General features: G+C 29.6%; 1 protein-coding gene across 1 annotated transcript; it reads right to left on the bottom strand.

Annotated features, from left to right (window-relative positions):
- Positions 1 to 598: 598 nt before the first annotated feature.
- On the bottom strand, positions 599 to 19,812 carry LOC135957200 (uncharacterized). The gene is made up of 6 exons (XM_065507897.1): positions 19,715 to 19,812; positions 14,370 to 14,634; positions 8,672 to 8,746; positions 8,197 to 8,605; positions 3,605 to 3,741; positions 599 to 1,212 (listed from the first exon to the last, which is right to left on the bottom strand). Exons 2-6 carry the CDS (start codon positions 14,605 to 14,607, stop codon positions 890 to 892), a joined length of 1,182 nt encoding a protein of 393 aa, XP_065363969.1. The 5' UTR covers positions 14,608 to 14,634; positions 19,715 to 19,812; the 3' UTR covers positions 599 to 889.
- Positions 19,813 to 20,096: the final 284 nt, after the last annotated feature.

Raw genomic sequence — 20,096 nt, 5'->3', positions numbered from 1 at the left:
TGACTCACTTAAGTGGACCTAGTCGCCCCAGATTTGGTATTTGAAAATAGAACATTTCAAAAATTATAATGCCATTAATTTAAGGACATTTGGATTTACATTATTTCCAAATTTGTTTATAATATCTTTAACTGTTAAAATTGTACATTAATTAAAAAATGCGAAAAAAATTTCGTAGAATATTTGAATTTTCAAATGTAATTTTTGAAAGAATTTTTTTTTGATTTTCTAGAAAAAAGGGTAGAAAATCTCTATCTGAATTTGATTTAAACTTGCTTAATATCTTCATTTAATTAAAAAATATTGAGCAACAAAACATATTACATAATTGAGATGCAAATCTTTATAGATACGGATTTTTGTTATTTAGTAAAGAAACTAAAAAAGTGGGGATTGAAGTTCTTGCTTCATTTTTTAAAAATTTTCAATTTGTTTTAATTTTGTCAAGAAGTAAATGATTTGATGAAGACTTTGAACACTTATGTATATACTTACGTACTTAAATAAAATATTTGTAATAAATTTCACTGAAATCGGATATTATAAATCCGAAAACAGCAATTTTCTGTCTATTAAATTTTGGTTATAAAATAAAATGTTTTACTATTTTGTACAATAAAAACAAATTTATTATTTATTGAGCTAAATAATTTTAACATATTTACAGTTTAAATGCATGTAGAATTATAGAAATATATATGAATACATATGGCTCATTTGCGTCAAGAACGTTATAACTCAGTAAATATAGTTGAGAGAAATAAAGTTTTATTTGTTTAAGTCATTAAGATATTTCATTATCTGAAAGATTGCAAATGTTGAGTTATTATCATATTGTAGCTAATAATACGATATGCATACAAATAGTATTGTAAATTACACAATTCAACTACGACAATAAACCATCAAACTCCTTAATAACATATTCAAACTTTCTAATCGTATAGTCGATATCCTTGTCCGTAATTTGATGATATAAAACAATACGTGCATATGCCCAGTCACGGGCACTGACCTTCAATACAATAGCCCTGTTGCCATCGTCTGTTGTTGTCGTTAAACCATCTTGAAGTTCTTGTGTTGTTACTTCACCCAAGCGTTTAGCAAAGTCACTGGCAGCTATTTTTGGATTAACCATATGAATCAACAGTATATTAGAATGAACATTTTCCAGGTCAACAGTAAAGTTGGGACTGTGTAGATTATGTAAAGCTAGACAAAAGAGGAAAATTAAAATGAACATAGAGGCACACAAATATATACCGCATAGACTTAAACTCATGCAAACGCACACAAACACTCATATTTATGAACAGTAATGAAAAGATGAAGTGAAAAGGAAACTGTTAGAAGGAAAATTGGATAGCCCCCATAAACACAGAGACAGTTACTGTTACATACAGCTCAATTCCAGTCAACATAACGAATTGCAACTCAAGTGCAAAATGGCATCATTTACCATAGTCAGACACCAAGCAATTGGGTGGCATTGTAAACGGAATCTTAAGTGGAATGACATTTGGAAGGATTACCAAAAAACTAAAGACATTTCTATATTAATATTTTAATATTAGGTAGTTATATTCCAGACATCTATCATTTATTAGACCCTATATTTTTGCTCACTCCACTAAGTTATGTGCCACCCTAATAAATGGTATTTTTTAGGCTCTTTTTTTAGTTTTGTTCGTAAATACAGACGCTTATTACAAAGAAATTTAAAAGACAGAGAGAGGGAGGCAATGTTGATTGTTTAGGGTAAGTGTTATGGCAAAAGTGGTCCTTTAGGCCGTGCTAAACTGTATGTATGTGTATCAGTGGTGTATGTTCATACAAAACAAATTTACTGCATTGCCAAAAGGACATAAAGGACTTGAGTAAGATAAAAACGTGTCTACATATGGAATATGTTTGTATATGGACAAACACAATATTATTTTAAAATCTATGAAACCGTACTTTATTGTTCGTTATTTCTTAGGTGTTTAGAAGTCTTTACGAACAACAAAATCGACAAAATTCAGAATCCGAGGTCTATATCATAAAAGTTGACAAAAAAATTATTGGATTGGATTGGATTTAGATGAACTGCTCCACAGATATGTAGGAGCAATACTGTTATTATGCTAAATAACCGGAAAAATGTTATAAGGAGCTAAATTTGTAAGCCAAAATTTTTTTTAGCAATGTATGTGGGCCCCGATGTCTGCCGATTAAGATGAAATTTGCACAAAGGCTAGTTCTATTGGATAGTAATTATAGACAAAATTTTTTACAAGATCGGTCAAGAACTCCCTAATTTAGAGGGAGTCAAAATTTTGACATTTCAAACAGGTGTTTTATTCTCATCCATTTAACTTATTACCTATTGTTCTTAGAAAAATTTGTTCCAAATAGTTTAAATGTTTGAATTTTTTTCAAAATTGGCCTAAAATGCTCTTCAAGGCAAAGGCCTAAAATTTCTTTTGACAACAAAAGACTCATTTTGATGAAAAGTCAAAAATTTTTTGATTTTGCAAATTAAAAAATATTTATTTTTAAATTTTTTTTTCCCGAAAGATTGAAGAAATAGCTACAATCTAAACTATTTGGGGCACATTTTGCTAAGAACAATAGGTAATAAATTACACTAGGTTTGGCCTAAATGTCAAATTTTGATCCCTCTAACGCAGAGACTTCTTGATCGATCTTCTTGAAAAATTATGTCTAAACTACTATCCAATAGGACGATCGAAAGACATCTGTTTCAAAAGTTGGGTGGGTCTTTAAATTTAAATAAAACAAAGTATGTGTCGAATTATCATCGTAATTTTTTATTCGTTTGACTCTGGCACATAAATCTGCCTGAATTTGATCGATGGCATAGGTTATTTTAGTTTTGAGGGCCGATATGATTTGTGTCTTATTTTCATAGACCTGTGACTCAAGAAAACCCCACAATGAATGTCTAACGGGGTCAAATCACCAGTTCACATCATCTTCACATGATACGACCATGCCCTTTAATCGCTCGTGCAGAATGTGTAGCACGTTGCGTCATTTCCCAAAATGCATTGGACGTTCTTGGATCTCATGTGGATTGGTATTGTACCAATTTCGACAGTTTTGTTTGTTCATCAATAAATGGACGAAGCGCGCGGAAATTTAGCCGAATAAAGCACCCATTTTTATCATATTGCTGTATTGTTGAACACTGTATCCGCCCATGTTAATTTGGCAAAACAAGCTGAATAAATGACAGGCAATTTGACTTTTTTTAGATTCAACAATATGGCCGCTATGAACTGTCAAAGTTCGGAAGTCCCTTTATTAACTAATTCAGGCCAACTATTTTACTCTCCAAAGCACTATTTCTTGTTCATACAATTACATAGCTATTGAAATCGTAAGAAAAAAAATTAGGAAAATAATTGTGTTTCTTCCCATATATGTATGTACATATGTATGCACAATTACTGCAGACATCTGTCTATATATACTGAATGTCTCTTAAATTTAGAAAGTAAATGAGTGAGTGAGTGAATGAATGCATAAGTATTTTCTATTACAATGAATTTACATGTCTTTTTAGCTGTTGTTATTGTTTTTCTTATATATAAATTACCTTCTGCAATACGTTTTGTTCTTTCATGATCCCCAGTCAAGCGGGGTACTATTGTCTCAAGTGCCACTAAGCCGGCAGCAGCTAAAATGCCACATTGTCGCATACCACCACCTAAAACTTTACGCAGATGACGAGCTCTGTAATGGAAATAAAATATTTTATTTAAAATGTATTTATGTATGTATAATATAACATTGTATATATATCGCTCATTTGCTGCAACAACGTTATAATTCAAAAAACCAAAATTTTCGAGTTAAAAGCACTATTGTATAATAAATAAGTTGTTTCAATAACTGACAAAGTCTTGTGAACTAGATTCTAAAATTATACGCAGGATCGCCATAGAAGCATTTTGTCTCAATTTCATAACCCATGTCGGTTTAAAAACTAAAAATGCTTCTCCTGAAAAATTATATTTTTTGAGTTATGACGACGATGCAGCAAATGAGCGATATGTATATGTACAATAATGTATGTATATAGAAACAGTAACAAGTATGTAATAAATTTAATTAATCCAAAGAAAGCAAACTGCCCTGTTTTAAAAATTCCATAAGCAAGTCTTGAGTATGATATTACTAATTTACATACTTAGTCATTTATTTAGAAACATTTGGTCAGGCTCTGTCAAAAGGAAAAAAATACTTTTAATGAAAAGTATTGATTTATATTTTTGATGCATCATTTAAAGTAACACGAATCTGCCGAGAAAAATTTTATATTTTTGTATAGGAGTAGTTTTTTTTCTGTTTACACTTTTCAAGTATTTATATTCATTTTTCATAAATTTATGTAGCTTATGAAAAAAATATATGTAGATAGAAGCGACACTGTCTGCTGTCAAAAACCTAAAGGCCCAACTATAATATGCATAAGCTAGCTTAAGTTAATGTCAAAACCGAACGAAAAGTCTGTCAAATGCTTAAGAAAATCCGAAGAAACTTTTAGGTGGCCATAATGTAGTAACGTGCATTCAAAACAATTTAGCCCAATTTGCACATTTATGGTAATTAAAAAATACGTATTTCTTATTATTTTATGAAAATAAATTAATTTTCTTCTTCCATTTAATTTTTTTCTTTATTTTCTTTGTATAAAATAAACAAACAGCTGATTCCGTACGGAATGTGCGACCGGCTTCGCTCTATGCTTAAGCAAATAAAAGATGACGAAACTTGACTAAACTCTCTTAAGTACATTATAGTATGTCACATACGTTTTATATGTATTTGCACAGTTACTTAAGCTGACTTAAGCTAGTGTATGCATATTATAGTTGGGCATTAATTCTTGCAACAACAAAATATATGTAAATCAATATATTTTGTTGTTAATATTTTTAATACGGGGGATTTCATGTCATCTTTTAAAAATCGATGTCATCCGATCAGGATGAAATTTGCACCAAGGTTAGACCTATTGGATAGTAATTCAACAAGATCGGTCAAGAACTCTCTGAGTTAAACGGTGTAAAAGTTTGACATTTTGGTCAAACATGTGATTTTTCTCATCCGTGTAACTTATTACCTATTGTTCTTAACAAAATATGTCCCAAATAGTTTTGTTAGCTCTTTCTTCAATCTTTAAAAAAAAAAAATAAAAAAATTGTAATATTTTTTTCCGAAATCAAAAACTTTTTTAACTTACATATATGGGGGATTTCACGTATGGGGGAACCAACTTTTAAAATCGATGTCTTCCGATCGGAAGACAAAGGTTAGACCTATTGAATAGGAATTCAGGCACAATTTTTCAACAAGATCGGTCCAGAACTCTCTGAGTTAGAGGGGGTCAAAATTTGACATTTTGACCAAACATGTGATTTTTCTCATCCATGTAACTTATTACCTATTGTTCTTAGCAAAATGTGTTCCAAATAGTTTAGATAGCTATTTCTTCAATCTTTCGAAAAAAATATTTAAAAAAAATTTTTAATATTTTTTTTAAAATGGGCCCTTTTTTTCTTAAAATAAAGCTTAGATATTTTCCTTGAAGACCTATTTGGTCGCTTAGTGGGATGCGAGTTTGATATCTGTCAAAAAAAATGTTTTGTAACTCAAAACATACAATTTTTGACTTTTTTTGCAAAATCAAAAACTTTGTTGAATTTTTTTCAAAATAGGATCCATTTTTTTGCTCAAAAGAAAGCTTGGATATTTTCCTTTCAGACCTATTTGGCCGCTTAGTGGGATATCTTTCAAAATAAATGTTTTGTATCTCAAAACATGCAATTTTTCACTTTTATTTTCAAAATCGAACGTTTTTTCCAAAATGGGCACTTTTGAAAATTTTTTTTTTTGCTCAAAAGAAAAGGGCCCATTTTGGAAAAAAAATTCCATTTTGAAAAAAAAAAAATTGCATGTTTTGAGTTACAAAATTTTGTAACTCAAAATTTGTTTAGGTCTAACCTTGGTGTAAATTTCATCCCGATTGGAAGACATCGATTTTAAAAGTTGGTTCACTTGACGTGAAATCCCCCATATGTATATCCCACTAAGCGACTGAATCTATCTTAAAGGAATGGACCTAAGCTTTCTTTTGAACAAAAAAAATTAAAAAAGGGGTTCATTTTGAAAAAAATGTCAACAAAGATTTTGATTTTGCTAAAAAGTAAAAATTGTATGTTTTGAGTTACAAAACATTTATTTTGATAGATATCCAACTCGCATCCCACTAAGCGAGCAAATAGGTCTTCAAGGAAAATATCTAAGCTTTCCTTTGAGAAAAAAAGGACACATTTTGAAAAAAAAATTCAAAAAAGTTTTTGATTTCGGAAAAAAAATATTAAATTTTTTTTATTTTTTTATTTAATTTTTTCGAAATATTGAAGAAATAGCTATCTAAAATATTTGAGACACATTTTGTAATAAGTTGCTTGGATGAGAAAAAACACCTGCTTGTCCGAAATGTCAAATATTTACCCCCTCTAACTCAGAGAGTTTTCGACCGATCTTGTTGAAATATTGTGTCTGAATTACTATTTAATAGAACTAATCTTGGCTAATTTCAACCCTATCGGAAGACATTGATTTCAAAAGTTGGTTCACTTGACATGAAATCCCCCATATATAAAATTTAATAAATTATCTATTTTTCTGTTTCATCAATTGTTGCAAAAAATGTGCACTAGGTGGTGGTAATAAAATTTTTCTTATAAATTTAAGAAAATACTTCTTATTTAGATATTTTTCAATGTTGATACATTCAGAAAAAATTTAGACCTAAGACTCCTGGATAAAGTTGCGGAACATTGTCAAGACAATTTTTTGTTTGTTTTAAGGGTCAAAAAGGCGATTTTCTGGGGTAACATAGAAATAGCGGTATCTTTTCAAAAAATTCAGAAATAACAAGTAAGAAAGTATGGTCGGTCAAGCCCGACTATATAATACTCTACACTAAGTAAAAGAGCAAAACATTTTTCTTTTAAAATTTCATTAATTTATATTTTTGAGTGATTTTCGGAAGTGGGCCTTATATGGGGGCTATGACCAATTATCGACCGATCACCATGAAATTAGGTCGTGTGATTTATGTCTCTATAAAAGTTTACTGTGTTGAATTTTGTGAGTATACCAACATTTTTAAGGGATTTATGCACGTTAAAGTGATTTCCGGAAGCGGGTCTATATGGGAGCTATGACTAATTATGGACCGATCGTAAAAAAATTTGGTGACATGAATTTTGTATATATAAAACTTATTTGGAGCGGAATTTGTGTAGATATCGATATAAATTAAACATTTATGACCGATAAAGTCCAATTTCGGGAGGACATTTGTATGGGGGCTAGGTGAAATAATGGAACGATTTCAGCCAGTTTCAATAGGCTTGGTCCTTGTGCAGAAAAAATAATATGCACCAAATTTGATCGAAATATCTTCAAAATTGCGACCTGTACTCTGCGCACAAGGTTTACATGGACAGCCAGATAACCAGACGGACGGACGGACATCGCTTAATCGACTCAGAAAGTGATTCTAAGTCGATCAGTATACTTTAAGGTGGGTGGTAGACTAATATTTTTGGGCGTTACAAACATTTGTACAAACGCATTATACCCTTCCCACTATGGTGGTGGTGTATATAAAATAGTAGCAGCCAGTGCTACTATTTTATATATTAATCTAAATTAATAAATAAATAAAAAAGTTTTTTGTCGCAAAAAGTCCCAGTTTCCATCGAAACCGAACTTTAAGTGTAAGTATTTCCGTACTCCAACAAAACAGAATTGCTACATAAGAACCGCTGCATATTTATTCACTTACTTTTGTCTTGTTGTGTAATCGATGTTTTTGAATAGTTATAAATAAAGAACAATTGCTGACACCATAGCAAATAAATTTGCTTTGAAAAATGTAAATGCTCTTAAATAATAATAAATATAATAACAAAACTATAATTTCAAGCATAGTATAATGTTAAAATAAATAACGCGATATTTAGTAACCATTTTCTGTTAAACCAATTAATTTTGCGCCATTAATTTATGTATATGTCTTCTTTACAATATTATTTTTAACAATGAAATATGGTTTATATGTGATGTTTAACTGAATGTATCTTCATGTTGCATGTATGTAGTACTTACTCACTAATAAACGCTTTCGTGCCCACCAATACTGAACCGACTGGTGCCGATAGACCTTTGCTCAAACAAAAGCACACCGAATCGAAATCCTTTGTAATTTGTGACACAGGCACTTTTAAATGTGCCGCAGCATTAAATACCCTGGCACCATCCATGTGGAGTGCAATCTTTTTGCCATTTGTCTTTGCGGTATTTTTACAAATGCCAGCCAGTTCATTCAACCATTCGAGGGGTAACACTTTGCCACCGCACATGTTGTGTGTATTTTCGACAATTACCAGCGTCGTAACGGGTTCATGGCAGTCATCGTAAAGTCTCATTTTATGTTGCATTTCGCGGAGACAGAATGTACCGTCTGTTTTATTTTTAATTGTTGCTAATTGTACACCGGCAATTTGTGCTGCACCAGCTGTAAATATAAAGTTGTTCCAAGATTAAATGGCTGACAATGAATTGCTACTCACTCCTTACTTACCCTGCTCGTACAGGAATGTATGGGATAGATCGCCAACGATGGCCTCGGTACCGCGACGATGACAATGAACCATTACTGCAAAAATACACAGAGAAATATGTAAATGTTGTTGCAACGTTTAAGGGGAGAAAAATGTGTTAAGACAATTTAATATGGTATTGAGCTTTTAAGGTATTAAAGTGCAGATGCAGACATTTTTTTTGGCAAATGTGGTTTTAATGAGGGTAACTTAAACTTTATTGTAAATTAAAGCTTATGTTATGAAGCAAAATAAGAGACAATAAATTTGTTATTATTTTGTTTAAAATTAAGCTCACATTATTGTTATAGTTAAAGGACAAACTCTGTTGAAAATGGTATGAATCGCTCCATGATTTTTCATAGCCCACATATTTCTCTGCGGAAGATGAATCTTTGAAATGCTTATGTAATAGCGTTATATATACAAAATTCAGCAAAAATAAGTTTAGTATTAAAATAAAATATTAAAATAAATTAGAAAATTTAGATTTAGAAAATTTTTTTTCTTTCATTGTCAAACATAGGTTTTTATGGAATGAAAAATTGATCATGCCCACTTTTTTGATTTATCTAAAATCGGAATACAGCTACGCCGATTTAGCTTATCTAAATTCGATAATAAAAATCGATTTTTATATAAAAACTCAAAAACTAATAACATTTAATCAAGAAAAAGAGCTCGATCTGTGATCACTCATAATACTGGCCAAAAATCGATTTTTTTATATAAAAACTCACAGTAAATTAATTCGCTAATAACTTGGCCAATAAGCGTTTGATCAAAAAAAGGAGCTCGATCTGTAATCACTCATATTTCTGACCAAAAATCGATTTTTTATATAAAAACTCACAATAAATAGATTCGCTAATAGCTTGGCCAATAAGCGTTTAATCAATAAAAGGAGCTCGATCTGTGATCATTTTTAGTTTTTCGACAACATACTTAGGTTCTTTGTCTCTCGGTAACGATGTATATTTTATTCTATGACCATAAGATTGATTGTACATGTTTTAAAATCAATTGTAAATCAAACATAACCCAAACCTATGTATGTGAATAAAAATTATCATTCAACAATACATTCTCACAAATCGAACACAAGCATTTTTTTAATTTGGACAGGTTAAATTTGACACAAACAATCCTAATATATACAAACAAATGTACTAAATTTTATGATGATCGGTCCATAATTGATCATAGTTTCCATATCGTCACCTAAAATGCAAAACAACGTATCATCAAAAAATTCGAAATTGATTTTATTAAATTTTAAGCTTTTGCTATCAAAAATAACCAAGTTATAACCAAAATTGAAACTAAAGTAGCATCAAATATATGATTTTCTTGAACAAAATAACGTATACGCTTTGAGTAATTAATTAATAAATCGTTTTTACCTCATTTTAGGTAGTATCCTAATTTTTTTTAATAAATTTGTGCAATTGAATATTTTTTGCAGTCTTAATGAAAATTTAATGAAGAAACTTTTTTAGTTTAAAAAAGTAGTCGTTAGTAATTAAAATAAAAAAACATAATAAAATTAAAAAAAGTTATATAAACTGCTTTTATTTAAAATAAAAAAAATATTTTTATTTAAGTTTTTATTTTTTCATAAAAATTTATATTGATGATACGTTTTTTTGTTTCAGAAAAAACGAAAAAAATATTTTTTTTTCATAAAATATATTTCTAGAGTCATTGTTATTCAAATTTTAAAATTTTGTTTCAATATCTCAAGTAGTTTCCATTTTATATCGTGTTTTGCTTCTCCTATAAACTTATGAAAAGTGATGTTACGTTATTTTGCATTTTAGGTGACGAAATACTATAAGGAGCATTTCCGAAAAACATCGAAGAACAATTTTACATGTACACAGAAAAAACTATTTCTTAAACCGTTTCAATTCAAATAGTTGTCACATATTGAACTGGTTTCAATTATTTCATAATTAAATCAAGTATTCATTTGCTCAAAAACAAAATTTCTTGATATTTTCTATTGAATTTTGAGTTTGTTTATTTTGACAATTGAATATACAATTTTCGTTATTGGTTGAATTTCAAATACAAAAATTATTGAATAGATAATTTTCGTAATTGAAACACAAAAAATAACAAAAATGTGTTTTCAATTACGAAAATTATCTATTCAATAATTTTTGTATTTGAAATTCAACCAATAACGAAAATTGTATATTCAATTGTCAAAATAATCAAATTCAAAACTCAAAATTCAATAGCAAATATCAAGAAATTTTATTTTTGAGCAAATGAATACTTGATTTAATTATGAAATAATTGAAACCAGTTCAATATGGGATAAATGTTTGAATTGAAATATAATTTGTTCTGTGTATAATCAACGTAGTTACTGTAATTCTCATTATATGTAGTTGGGGGTATTTAAGATTCGGCACAACCGAACTAGTACTCTAACTTGTTATTGTATATATTTAACAATTTTAAATACGGTTTAAAAAAATGTTTCAAAAAGTATCTAATGAAAACAATTTCCATTGCTTTGAAAGCACTTATTAAAGAAAGAAAAATAAGAAATTTCAAAAAAAAAAAACTCTCATAATTTATGCTTAACAAATAAATCATCTGAAAATAATTTAATTTTGGATTTCCAAGGAAATTCTTTTGAAAAGAGAAATCCCTGTTTTGTAAACAACTACATAAGATAACCATTAGGGAGACCCTAATATGAGGACTAATAAAAACATAAGATGAAATATATAACAATAGAAAAATGTAATAGTTATATTTATATTCCGTGTACAAGCAACATTTCGGACATACAAAATTGCCTTTCATGGTCTCTCAGCTACAATTCGTATGGTATCCTATTTCCATGCTTTTGATTAAATCCTGCTGTTTGTCGACGTTTTGAATTTGCTGATTGAGAGCTTCCAATGATCTTGCAAGCTCTTGAGTTTGACAATAATCTTAATGGGGTAATGTCTCTAATTCTTGGTCTCTTCTGAACCACACTAACCATCTCTCGCACATTGAAACCGATGGAACACATTCACCCTAAGCTTTGGTGAGCAATCGGTTGGCTTCAGCGGCACTTTTTATACCCTAGACCAATATAGTGGGGAGGGTATTATACGTTTATGCAAATGTTTGTAATGCAAAAGTATACCGTCGATTTTGAATCACTGGCTGGCTGTCCATGGACTTTATTCGTGATAAATGTTTAATTTATATAGGTATCTACACAAATTTCGCTCCAAATAAGTTTTATATACATATACGGAAATAATGTCACCAGATTTTATGATGATCGGTGCATAATTAGTCATAGCTCCCATATAAGGCCCGATTCCGAAAATCACTTAAAGGAGCATAAATCTCTTAAAAATGTTGGTATACACATAAAATTCAACACAAATAAATTTAATGTAGACATAAACAATAAGACCTAATTTTATGATGATCGGTCAATAATTAGTCATAGCTCCCATATAAGGAAAAAATCCTAAAAATATTGGTATACACAACAATTCAACACGAATAACTTTTATATAGACATAAATAACATGACCTAATTTTATGATGATCGGTCCATAATTAGTCATAGCTCCCATATAATTCCGAAAATCATTCAGGAAAATAAAGTATTGAAATTTTAAAAGAAAAATGATTTTGTTCATTTACTTAGTGTAGGGTATTATATGGTCGGGCTTGACCGATCATACTTTCTTGTTTGAAATTCGTTTAAACCAACTTTGAATGTGTAAAATTTGTGATTTGATATAATACTACATATGCATGAAATTTTAGGATTTTTGTGATGGTTTATTGATGTCAAAAATTGTTTATAATTTTTATCTAAACATCTATGGATAAATAAAATAAAAAAAACTATTTTTAATTGTATTTTTGCATCATATCATTTTTGAAGTTTGTTTGAAAGTAATTTTATTGAAATGTGTATCCTCTAAACGTAATCCAATTTTGCTAAACTGTTTAGCCTTTGCTTTTTAAATGAGGGAGAACAATTTTAGAAACCTTGGATGCATCGAATATCGCAAAATAAGGGCCACCTTAATGTGCACACAATTTTTAGCATTTATTACAAAGATAGTTTGTTTGGTGTTTGGAAGTGCAGTGCAATAAGTCTAGAAACGGATTTCCCTTTTTATATTAACGTGCAAAATGTAAATCTTAAAGGATACTCTTGAAATAAATATAAAAGTGAATAAAAAAGGAAATTGTAGACAAAACGTGATATACATATTTATATACTATAATATTAAACCTATATAAGTAGTAAATATTTTAAATACATAGAGAATACTGAGTAGTAATCACCATCGAATTTGGCGCCAATCGAATTTTGTCAGTGAATTTATGGTACATTTATTAGTTACTTTAATTTACATTCAAAATAATTGAAATATATAAACAAAAATCTACTTATTAATGTTGCTGTTATGTTGAATATGTGCAATTCCACGAGAATGACAAACCCTTGAAATTTTTTCAATATGATTTGAGTAGGAGATAACACTAAAATGTTACTATGTGAAAGTATTTAGAGCTTATGACAACATTTTATAGGATAAAATAATATAATTGGTGTGTTTTAGACTAAAATTGTGGCGAACACTAAGCTCCCAATTAGCATGTTGCATGAAATGAATTTCACTCTGATTTTTTTTTTACATAATTATGTCTTTACAATTGAAAGTAATTTTTTTATTTAGCAATTCATTTTTATTAGATACTAAAAAGCATACTATTGCATCTATGGTTTCGTCTGCCATTCTGGAACGAATTTTGTTTCCGACATATGCTGCTGCCGAAAAACATCTTTCATATTGGCAAAACCGTTTGCAAATACTTATAACAAATCTGCAAGTATTTTCCTCTTGTTCCTTCAGAATTAAAGTGCAAGTTGCAAATCTACATTATAACTTGGTTCGTTATTGTTATTTGGGTTTTTTACATTTATTAATAATATCTTTTAGCCTTTGAGCAATCGAAATATTTTCATTTTGTTCGAGCTCCTCATCTGAGATAAAATCAATTTCGTTTGAAGAGGATTTAAATTGAGTTTTGTTAGATAACTTACAAAAAAAATGTGAAGTATTGATTTTCCAGAGCCCCACTCTAGGATAAGCAAAAATACCGCTTTCCTTTATTAACTAAGTTGTAGCAGGAGTTGAGCTTAACAACTTTGCGATATTCGGGCATGTAGAATGTCAAAATGCATAAAAAAGGCACACAAAAATGACAATTTCCCCTATTTATTTATGAAAAAAAAAATTAAAAAATCCCGGGCTTCGGGATTTTCGGGAACGGGATTCCCCGTTTGGCATCTCTAGTTGTATATCACTAATTTCGCTCGATATTTTGGACAACAATGTTTCGAAAGAACTTATTATTTTTAACCTCTGATTGGAACATAAAGACCAACATTATTTTTCAGATACTCTTATTTTTGCAAAATCTATTCCACTCTATAGGCGTACAAATGTTACTTACGATGACATGGAATTGCCCATATGTATTTCTCATGCATCTGAATTGTGTCTCACATATTAACTTAGGTGTTGTACTCGATTGCCGCCAAATTCGGTTGTGATTACGAATCCGTTTTCTCTGTGTAAGTTTTTAACCTTAAACAACAAATAATAAAATTAAAATCGCTTTATTACTTACTCGCCAATAAATTTGCCATTGTTCCACTCGGCACAAAAAGTGCTGCCTCTTTCGCAAACAGCAAAGCAGACTTTTTTTCCAACTCCAAAATTGTAGGGTCTTCGCCATAAACATCGTCACCGACTTTCGCCTCAAACATGGCTTGACGCATTTCAGCAGTGGGTAAACTCACCGTATCCGAACGTATGTCAACGGTGTAATAAGCTGACGTTGGTGTTGATGATGGTGTCGGTGACATGTTTGCAATAACAAATAGAAGTGTTTACTAAAATATAAAGAATAAACAAAAAAGGAAAAATAAATGAATAAAAATATTCAACGTATGCAGTAGTTTAATTAACAATGAAACCATAGTGATTATAAATAATAGAAATAATAATAAAGTTTTAATAAAACACCATTTTATAGCAATTCAAAAAATATCGATTCTAGTCTCTATTGTCCCTTTTGAGAAATAACACGCGTTTCATTGTGCATGAGTAATTTATGAATATTTTATTGAATAAATACTTGGAGACAGACTTGTTTGAAATGAGCATGAGCATTATTGACATACACATGTAAGGTAATGACACACAAGTCAGTCAATTACGGAGGTAACTAGGAAATACTAATTAGTTTAAAATTATTTATTTATTAGATGACTTCTTTATCTCTAAGGTTTATTAGAGATTGTGTTATTTACAAGCCAAAGCTTATAATATACTTATTTATAAATATATCAATGACTTAGTAACTGTATATAAGACACATTATTATTACTTAAGCTTTAAGTAATTATTATATATTAGGGTGTTTCCAAATAAATTTCCCCACTAAAATCATTTTAATTTTCGTGTTTACTTTATACCGATTTTCTTTTAACCAAAATCCTTTTTTTAAAAATAATTGTTTTCACCAATAAACATCAAAAATATGTTTATAAGTATTAGAGTTTCGTGTTCGGTTTTAACCAAAACCGACAATTATTCTTCAGTAGTAAAATTCAAAATTTAGAAATTAAAAACAAACTTTTTCATGCAATGATTCATCCAATTTCTATAAAAACAGATTGGTAAAAATATCTGAAGATTTCTTACCATTCGCAGGCTAGGCAAGGCAACCTGTTAATAAAGAATGACACAAACTCACTGAAAAATATTGATCATACGAGTATTTTCTGAAAATTTAACTTCATTCAAATGACTGTTTATTTATTTAATTTAAAGAAAACAAGTAAGAGAGCTATATTCGGCTGTGCCGAATCTTATATACCCTTCACCAAATTATACTTTAAAACTAATTTTTTTAAATATTTTTAGGTAAACAAAATTTAATTTTTTTTTAATTGTTTTTAAAATTTTTTTTTTGAAATTGTTTTTTAAATTTTTTTTTTTTTTGGAAAAAAAAATGTATGACAAAAAAAATTTTTTGATGAAAAAAAAAATTCGGGTTAAAAAATATTTTTCCCGATTTTGACCCATTGTAGGTCCAACTTCCTATAGCCTTATGTACATCGTTGCAATGGACTTTGAAATATCTATCATTAGATATCCATATTGTATTAATGACTTAGTAATCCAGATATAGATCAAAAATAGGTAAAAAATCGAGGTTGTCCCGGTTTTTTGCTCATATCTCCGTTATTTATGGACCGATTTTGCTGATTTTAAATAGCAAACTTCTCGAAGGGGTCTTCAGAAAATTGATTTCAACAGACAGACGGACAGACAGACGGACGGACATGGCTTAATCGACTCCGCTATCTATAAGGATCCAGAATATATATACTTTATAGGGTCGGAAATGAAAAATGTAGAAATTACAAACGGAATGACAAACTTATATATATCCTTCTCACGAAGGTGAAGTGTATAAAAATAATGCAAAATTTTAATTCATTGTATTGTGGATTCAGTTCAACAAAAACTTTACTTACGCAGTTATCCAGCAAGTAATATTGGAGCAAACTAAAAACTACTTATTATTTGACTGAATAACTAGTTATTTTTGTTCGAGATTTCAAAAAATAAGTAGTTACATTCGTTATAAGTAGTTACATTTACAACAGGAATATGTAGCTAAAAAAACAGAAAAAATACTGCCTTTGTGGGAATCGAACCGACAAATTATTTGCTTCTGTTTGATAGTCTAGCTGCTAACTTTCTGCTCCACGTACGTGTTATTTTATCGTAAGTTAACGATGGTTTTAACATAAACATATAAATTAGTATAATATAAACAAAAAAATTAATGGCTTTGACTGGTGTTGAACGTCTACCGTCCCGTTTTCCAGTCAAACACACTAAATAGCTCTACTAAATGCAAAAGCTCATTACCTACCAACCTGTATAAAAATAAGTACCTATTCTACTAAATAAAATAATGTGTTGGGTAACCACCACTCATTACAAAATAATGTATGTGGTAACTAGTTGCCATTACCAAAATTCACAAAATTGATGCTGGGGTATTATTAGAAAAAAAAAGTCCCATAAAGACTCACATTTTGTATTTCAGCATAGTGATTCTGGGTCCATCATAATTATTATATAAAATGCTAAAGAAATGTACCACTCAAAACCTTTTATAAATTCTAACTCATTCAGAACCATAAGTGCCGTGCCTACTTTTTAATTTTTAGATTTATTGTTATAAAATAGTGAAAATGTATTATTAGTTGGAAAAAAGTACCTGTGAGTCCTATTTTTAGATTCTCGGTCAGGATCATATGTGTTTAATTGTCCATTATTACAGAAATTTCAAAAAAAAATACCATTCGAAGAATGAAAAAATACTATTAGTCTTTGATACCTCAATGTCATATAGATGGCATAATGAATTTCTTTCTTTACTCAGAAGCATTGGCAACAAATTCGGTTGCTACTACGAATCTGTTTTCTCTGTGTTCACAAACAAATTCTATTCGAAAGAAAACTACAACTTATAGTTATCACTGTTCAAGTGTATCCACGTGCTTGCAAGTGTTTTATTTGATCGAATTCTGTGAATTAAATAAATTGGTTGTAATAAGATACAAGATTATTTTGCTTTGATACGTATTTGTCAAAGTCTTTCTGTAGGTTTTATTAAAAATATCATCAGCTTGGCTAGTGGCCATAGTTGCAAGTTGATTTTGGGTCAAATTCGCACAATGATAAGAAATAAAACGTCATAATTAAACAGATACATACACTTTGTTCATTAACTTAATTCAGTTTCTCTATTTTCGACTCTTCGAAAATCAGCCATTAACCTATTGTTACGAAATTGTACTTGAATTCAAATATAACGATTTCAAGTGGGCGTGGTACCTCCCACACAAAGTTACTTTAAAAAATCAAATATTTAGGAAAACAATAACTATAAACTTTACATGAGCAATTCCATCGTTTGTATAAATATTTGAGGCAAAGATGGGAGTAGTAGCCACAGAGGGCGTGGCACCTTTATTAAAAAATCGAATATATAGAATAATGAGATAATGTCCATTTTGTACCATAAATAATTATATTTAGGACAAGAATGGGTGGACTATCGATAGTGGGCGTGGTACCTCCCATACAAACTATATACTAAAATTCATATCTATCTGTATAATTGTAATATGTCTTGAAACTTGTATGAATTACTTATTAAGGCCAAAAATGGGCAAACTAGCAATAGAGGGCGTGATACTTCCCATAGATATGAAAAATTATATACATATATAGGAAGCTATAGCAGCTATTAATATTGATATTTAGGACAGCAGTGCGCGGACTACCAACAATATTAAGTAAGTGTTAAAATGTTTAAACATTTGAAAAACTTCTATATACATATTATGTATGTATATAAAAGTGAATGTGAGTTTGTTTGTATGATTGTGTTGCGTATTTGTACTTAATAGTAGGCTAAACCGCTAAGAATTACTTTAAGACACCACGACTTTGTAATGGCACTCGATTTACAGTAAAGAAATCAATAAACAATCTAATCGAGGCGACCATTATAACTGGAAATTATATAACCGGTATACAAACTATTTATTCTACTAAACATTGTAGAATAGTTGACCGACCGTCCACTTTATAAATAAACCCCTTAGAAAACAGAAAAACAAACTAGAAAACAAACTGTCTACTTAGAAAACTAGAATTTTACATAGATACTATAAAATAATAAAACTCAAAGCTGTTTTTAATCGATTACCTTACACTTGAAGAAGCAAGAATTATTGGTTTGACATGACACATGAAACTTGCATATCTAAAGTTGTTTTTCAAATATTATGTTATAAAATTGACATTTTTCCTTTTTATTTATTCAACTCAAAGTAAAACAAGTAAGAAAGTATAATCGGTCAAGCCCGACCATATAATACCCTACACTAAGTAAAAGAGCAAAATCATTTTTCTTTTAAAATTTCAATAATTTATATTTTTGAGTGAATTTCGGAAGTGGGCCTTATATGGGGGCTATGACCAATTATGGACCGATCACCATGAAATTAGGTCGTGTGATTTATGTCTATATTACAGTTAATTATGTTGAATTTTGTGTGTATACTAACATTTTTAAGCGATTTATGCACGTTAAAGGGATTTTCGGAAGCGGGTCTATATGGGAGCTATGACTAATTATAGACCGATCGTAACAAAATTTGGTGACATGAATTTTTACATGGACAGCCAGTCAGCCAACCGAACAGACGGACGGACATCGTTTAATCGACTCAGAACGTGATACTAAGTCGATCGGTATACTTTAAGGTGGGTGTTAGACTAATATTTTTGGGCGTTACAAACATCTGCAGAAACGCATTATACCCTCCCCACTATGGTGGTGTAGGGTATAATGATTTAGGCCGGGTAACTTATCAAAATCTTAAACATAATTAAAATTAATCAATGTTTAAATATAATTTTTTTGTATGAAAAAATATGCCTTAACTATATTTAAAATTTTGATAAGTTAGCCAGCCTTGGTGTTTAAAATCCTACTTTGTCAAACATAACATTCTAAGAAATCGCAATAAACGATGTATCAAGTTCGACCCACAAATTTTCTTATAACTAAACATCTAATTGTTTGCTTTGTCAGCTTATCCAATATGTTTATTATGTAAGTTTATAAATTTACACTTTTTACTTTAATCTCTTTGAATAATTTATATTATTTACATTAGTTATGTTTCATTGTTATGCTCAAGTACTTCTTAATTAATCAATCAAAAAATTCCATAATTTTTATTCACATCCACTTCTTATCGTACATAATGCTCATTATTTAATTAATAATCAAATATGATAGTTTTTCTTATTTTTTTTTGTTTCTTTCTACACTTTGTTTTGTTTTTGTTATTTTATTAATATCGGACTAACCTCTCGAAAGATTTACGACTGCTTAGCAAGCTTGTCCAGCAAATACTGTTTTCAGCTCTTTTAAATTGTTTGTATTTTGTGCAGCCGACATGAGTTTGTTATTCGAATCAGGGTTGGCAAATGGAATTTAAAAATTGTACCATTCAGAATTAAAAATTGTACTTTTTCGACATTAATTGTACCAAAACTAGTATTCTTAAGCGGTTTTTTTTAGAAATTCCCGTGAAGTTTTTTCACTAATTCAAACAATCAGTTTAATATTGTGAGCAACATGTGAAAATTTTAAAATAAAAAAATAACAAAAAAAGCCAAAATAGGAGAAAAATGTTTATTATTTGAAAATTTCTTTCTAATTATGTTGTTTGAACAATTTAAATTTGTG

Source organism: Calliphora vicina, chromosome 1 (assembly GCF_958450345.1).
Source record: "Calliphora vicina chromosome 1, idCalVici1.1, whole genome shotgun sequence".
Lineage (NCBI taxonomy): Eukaryota > Metazoa > Arthropoda > Insecta > Diptera > Calliphoridae > Calliphora > Calliphora vicina.
This window is presented reverse-complemented; position numbering and strand designations above follow the sequence as displayed.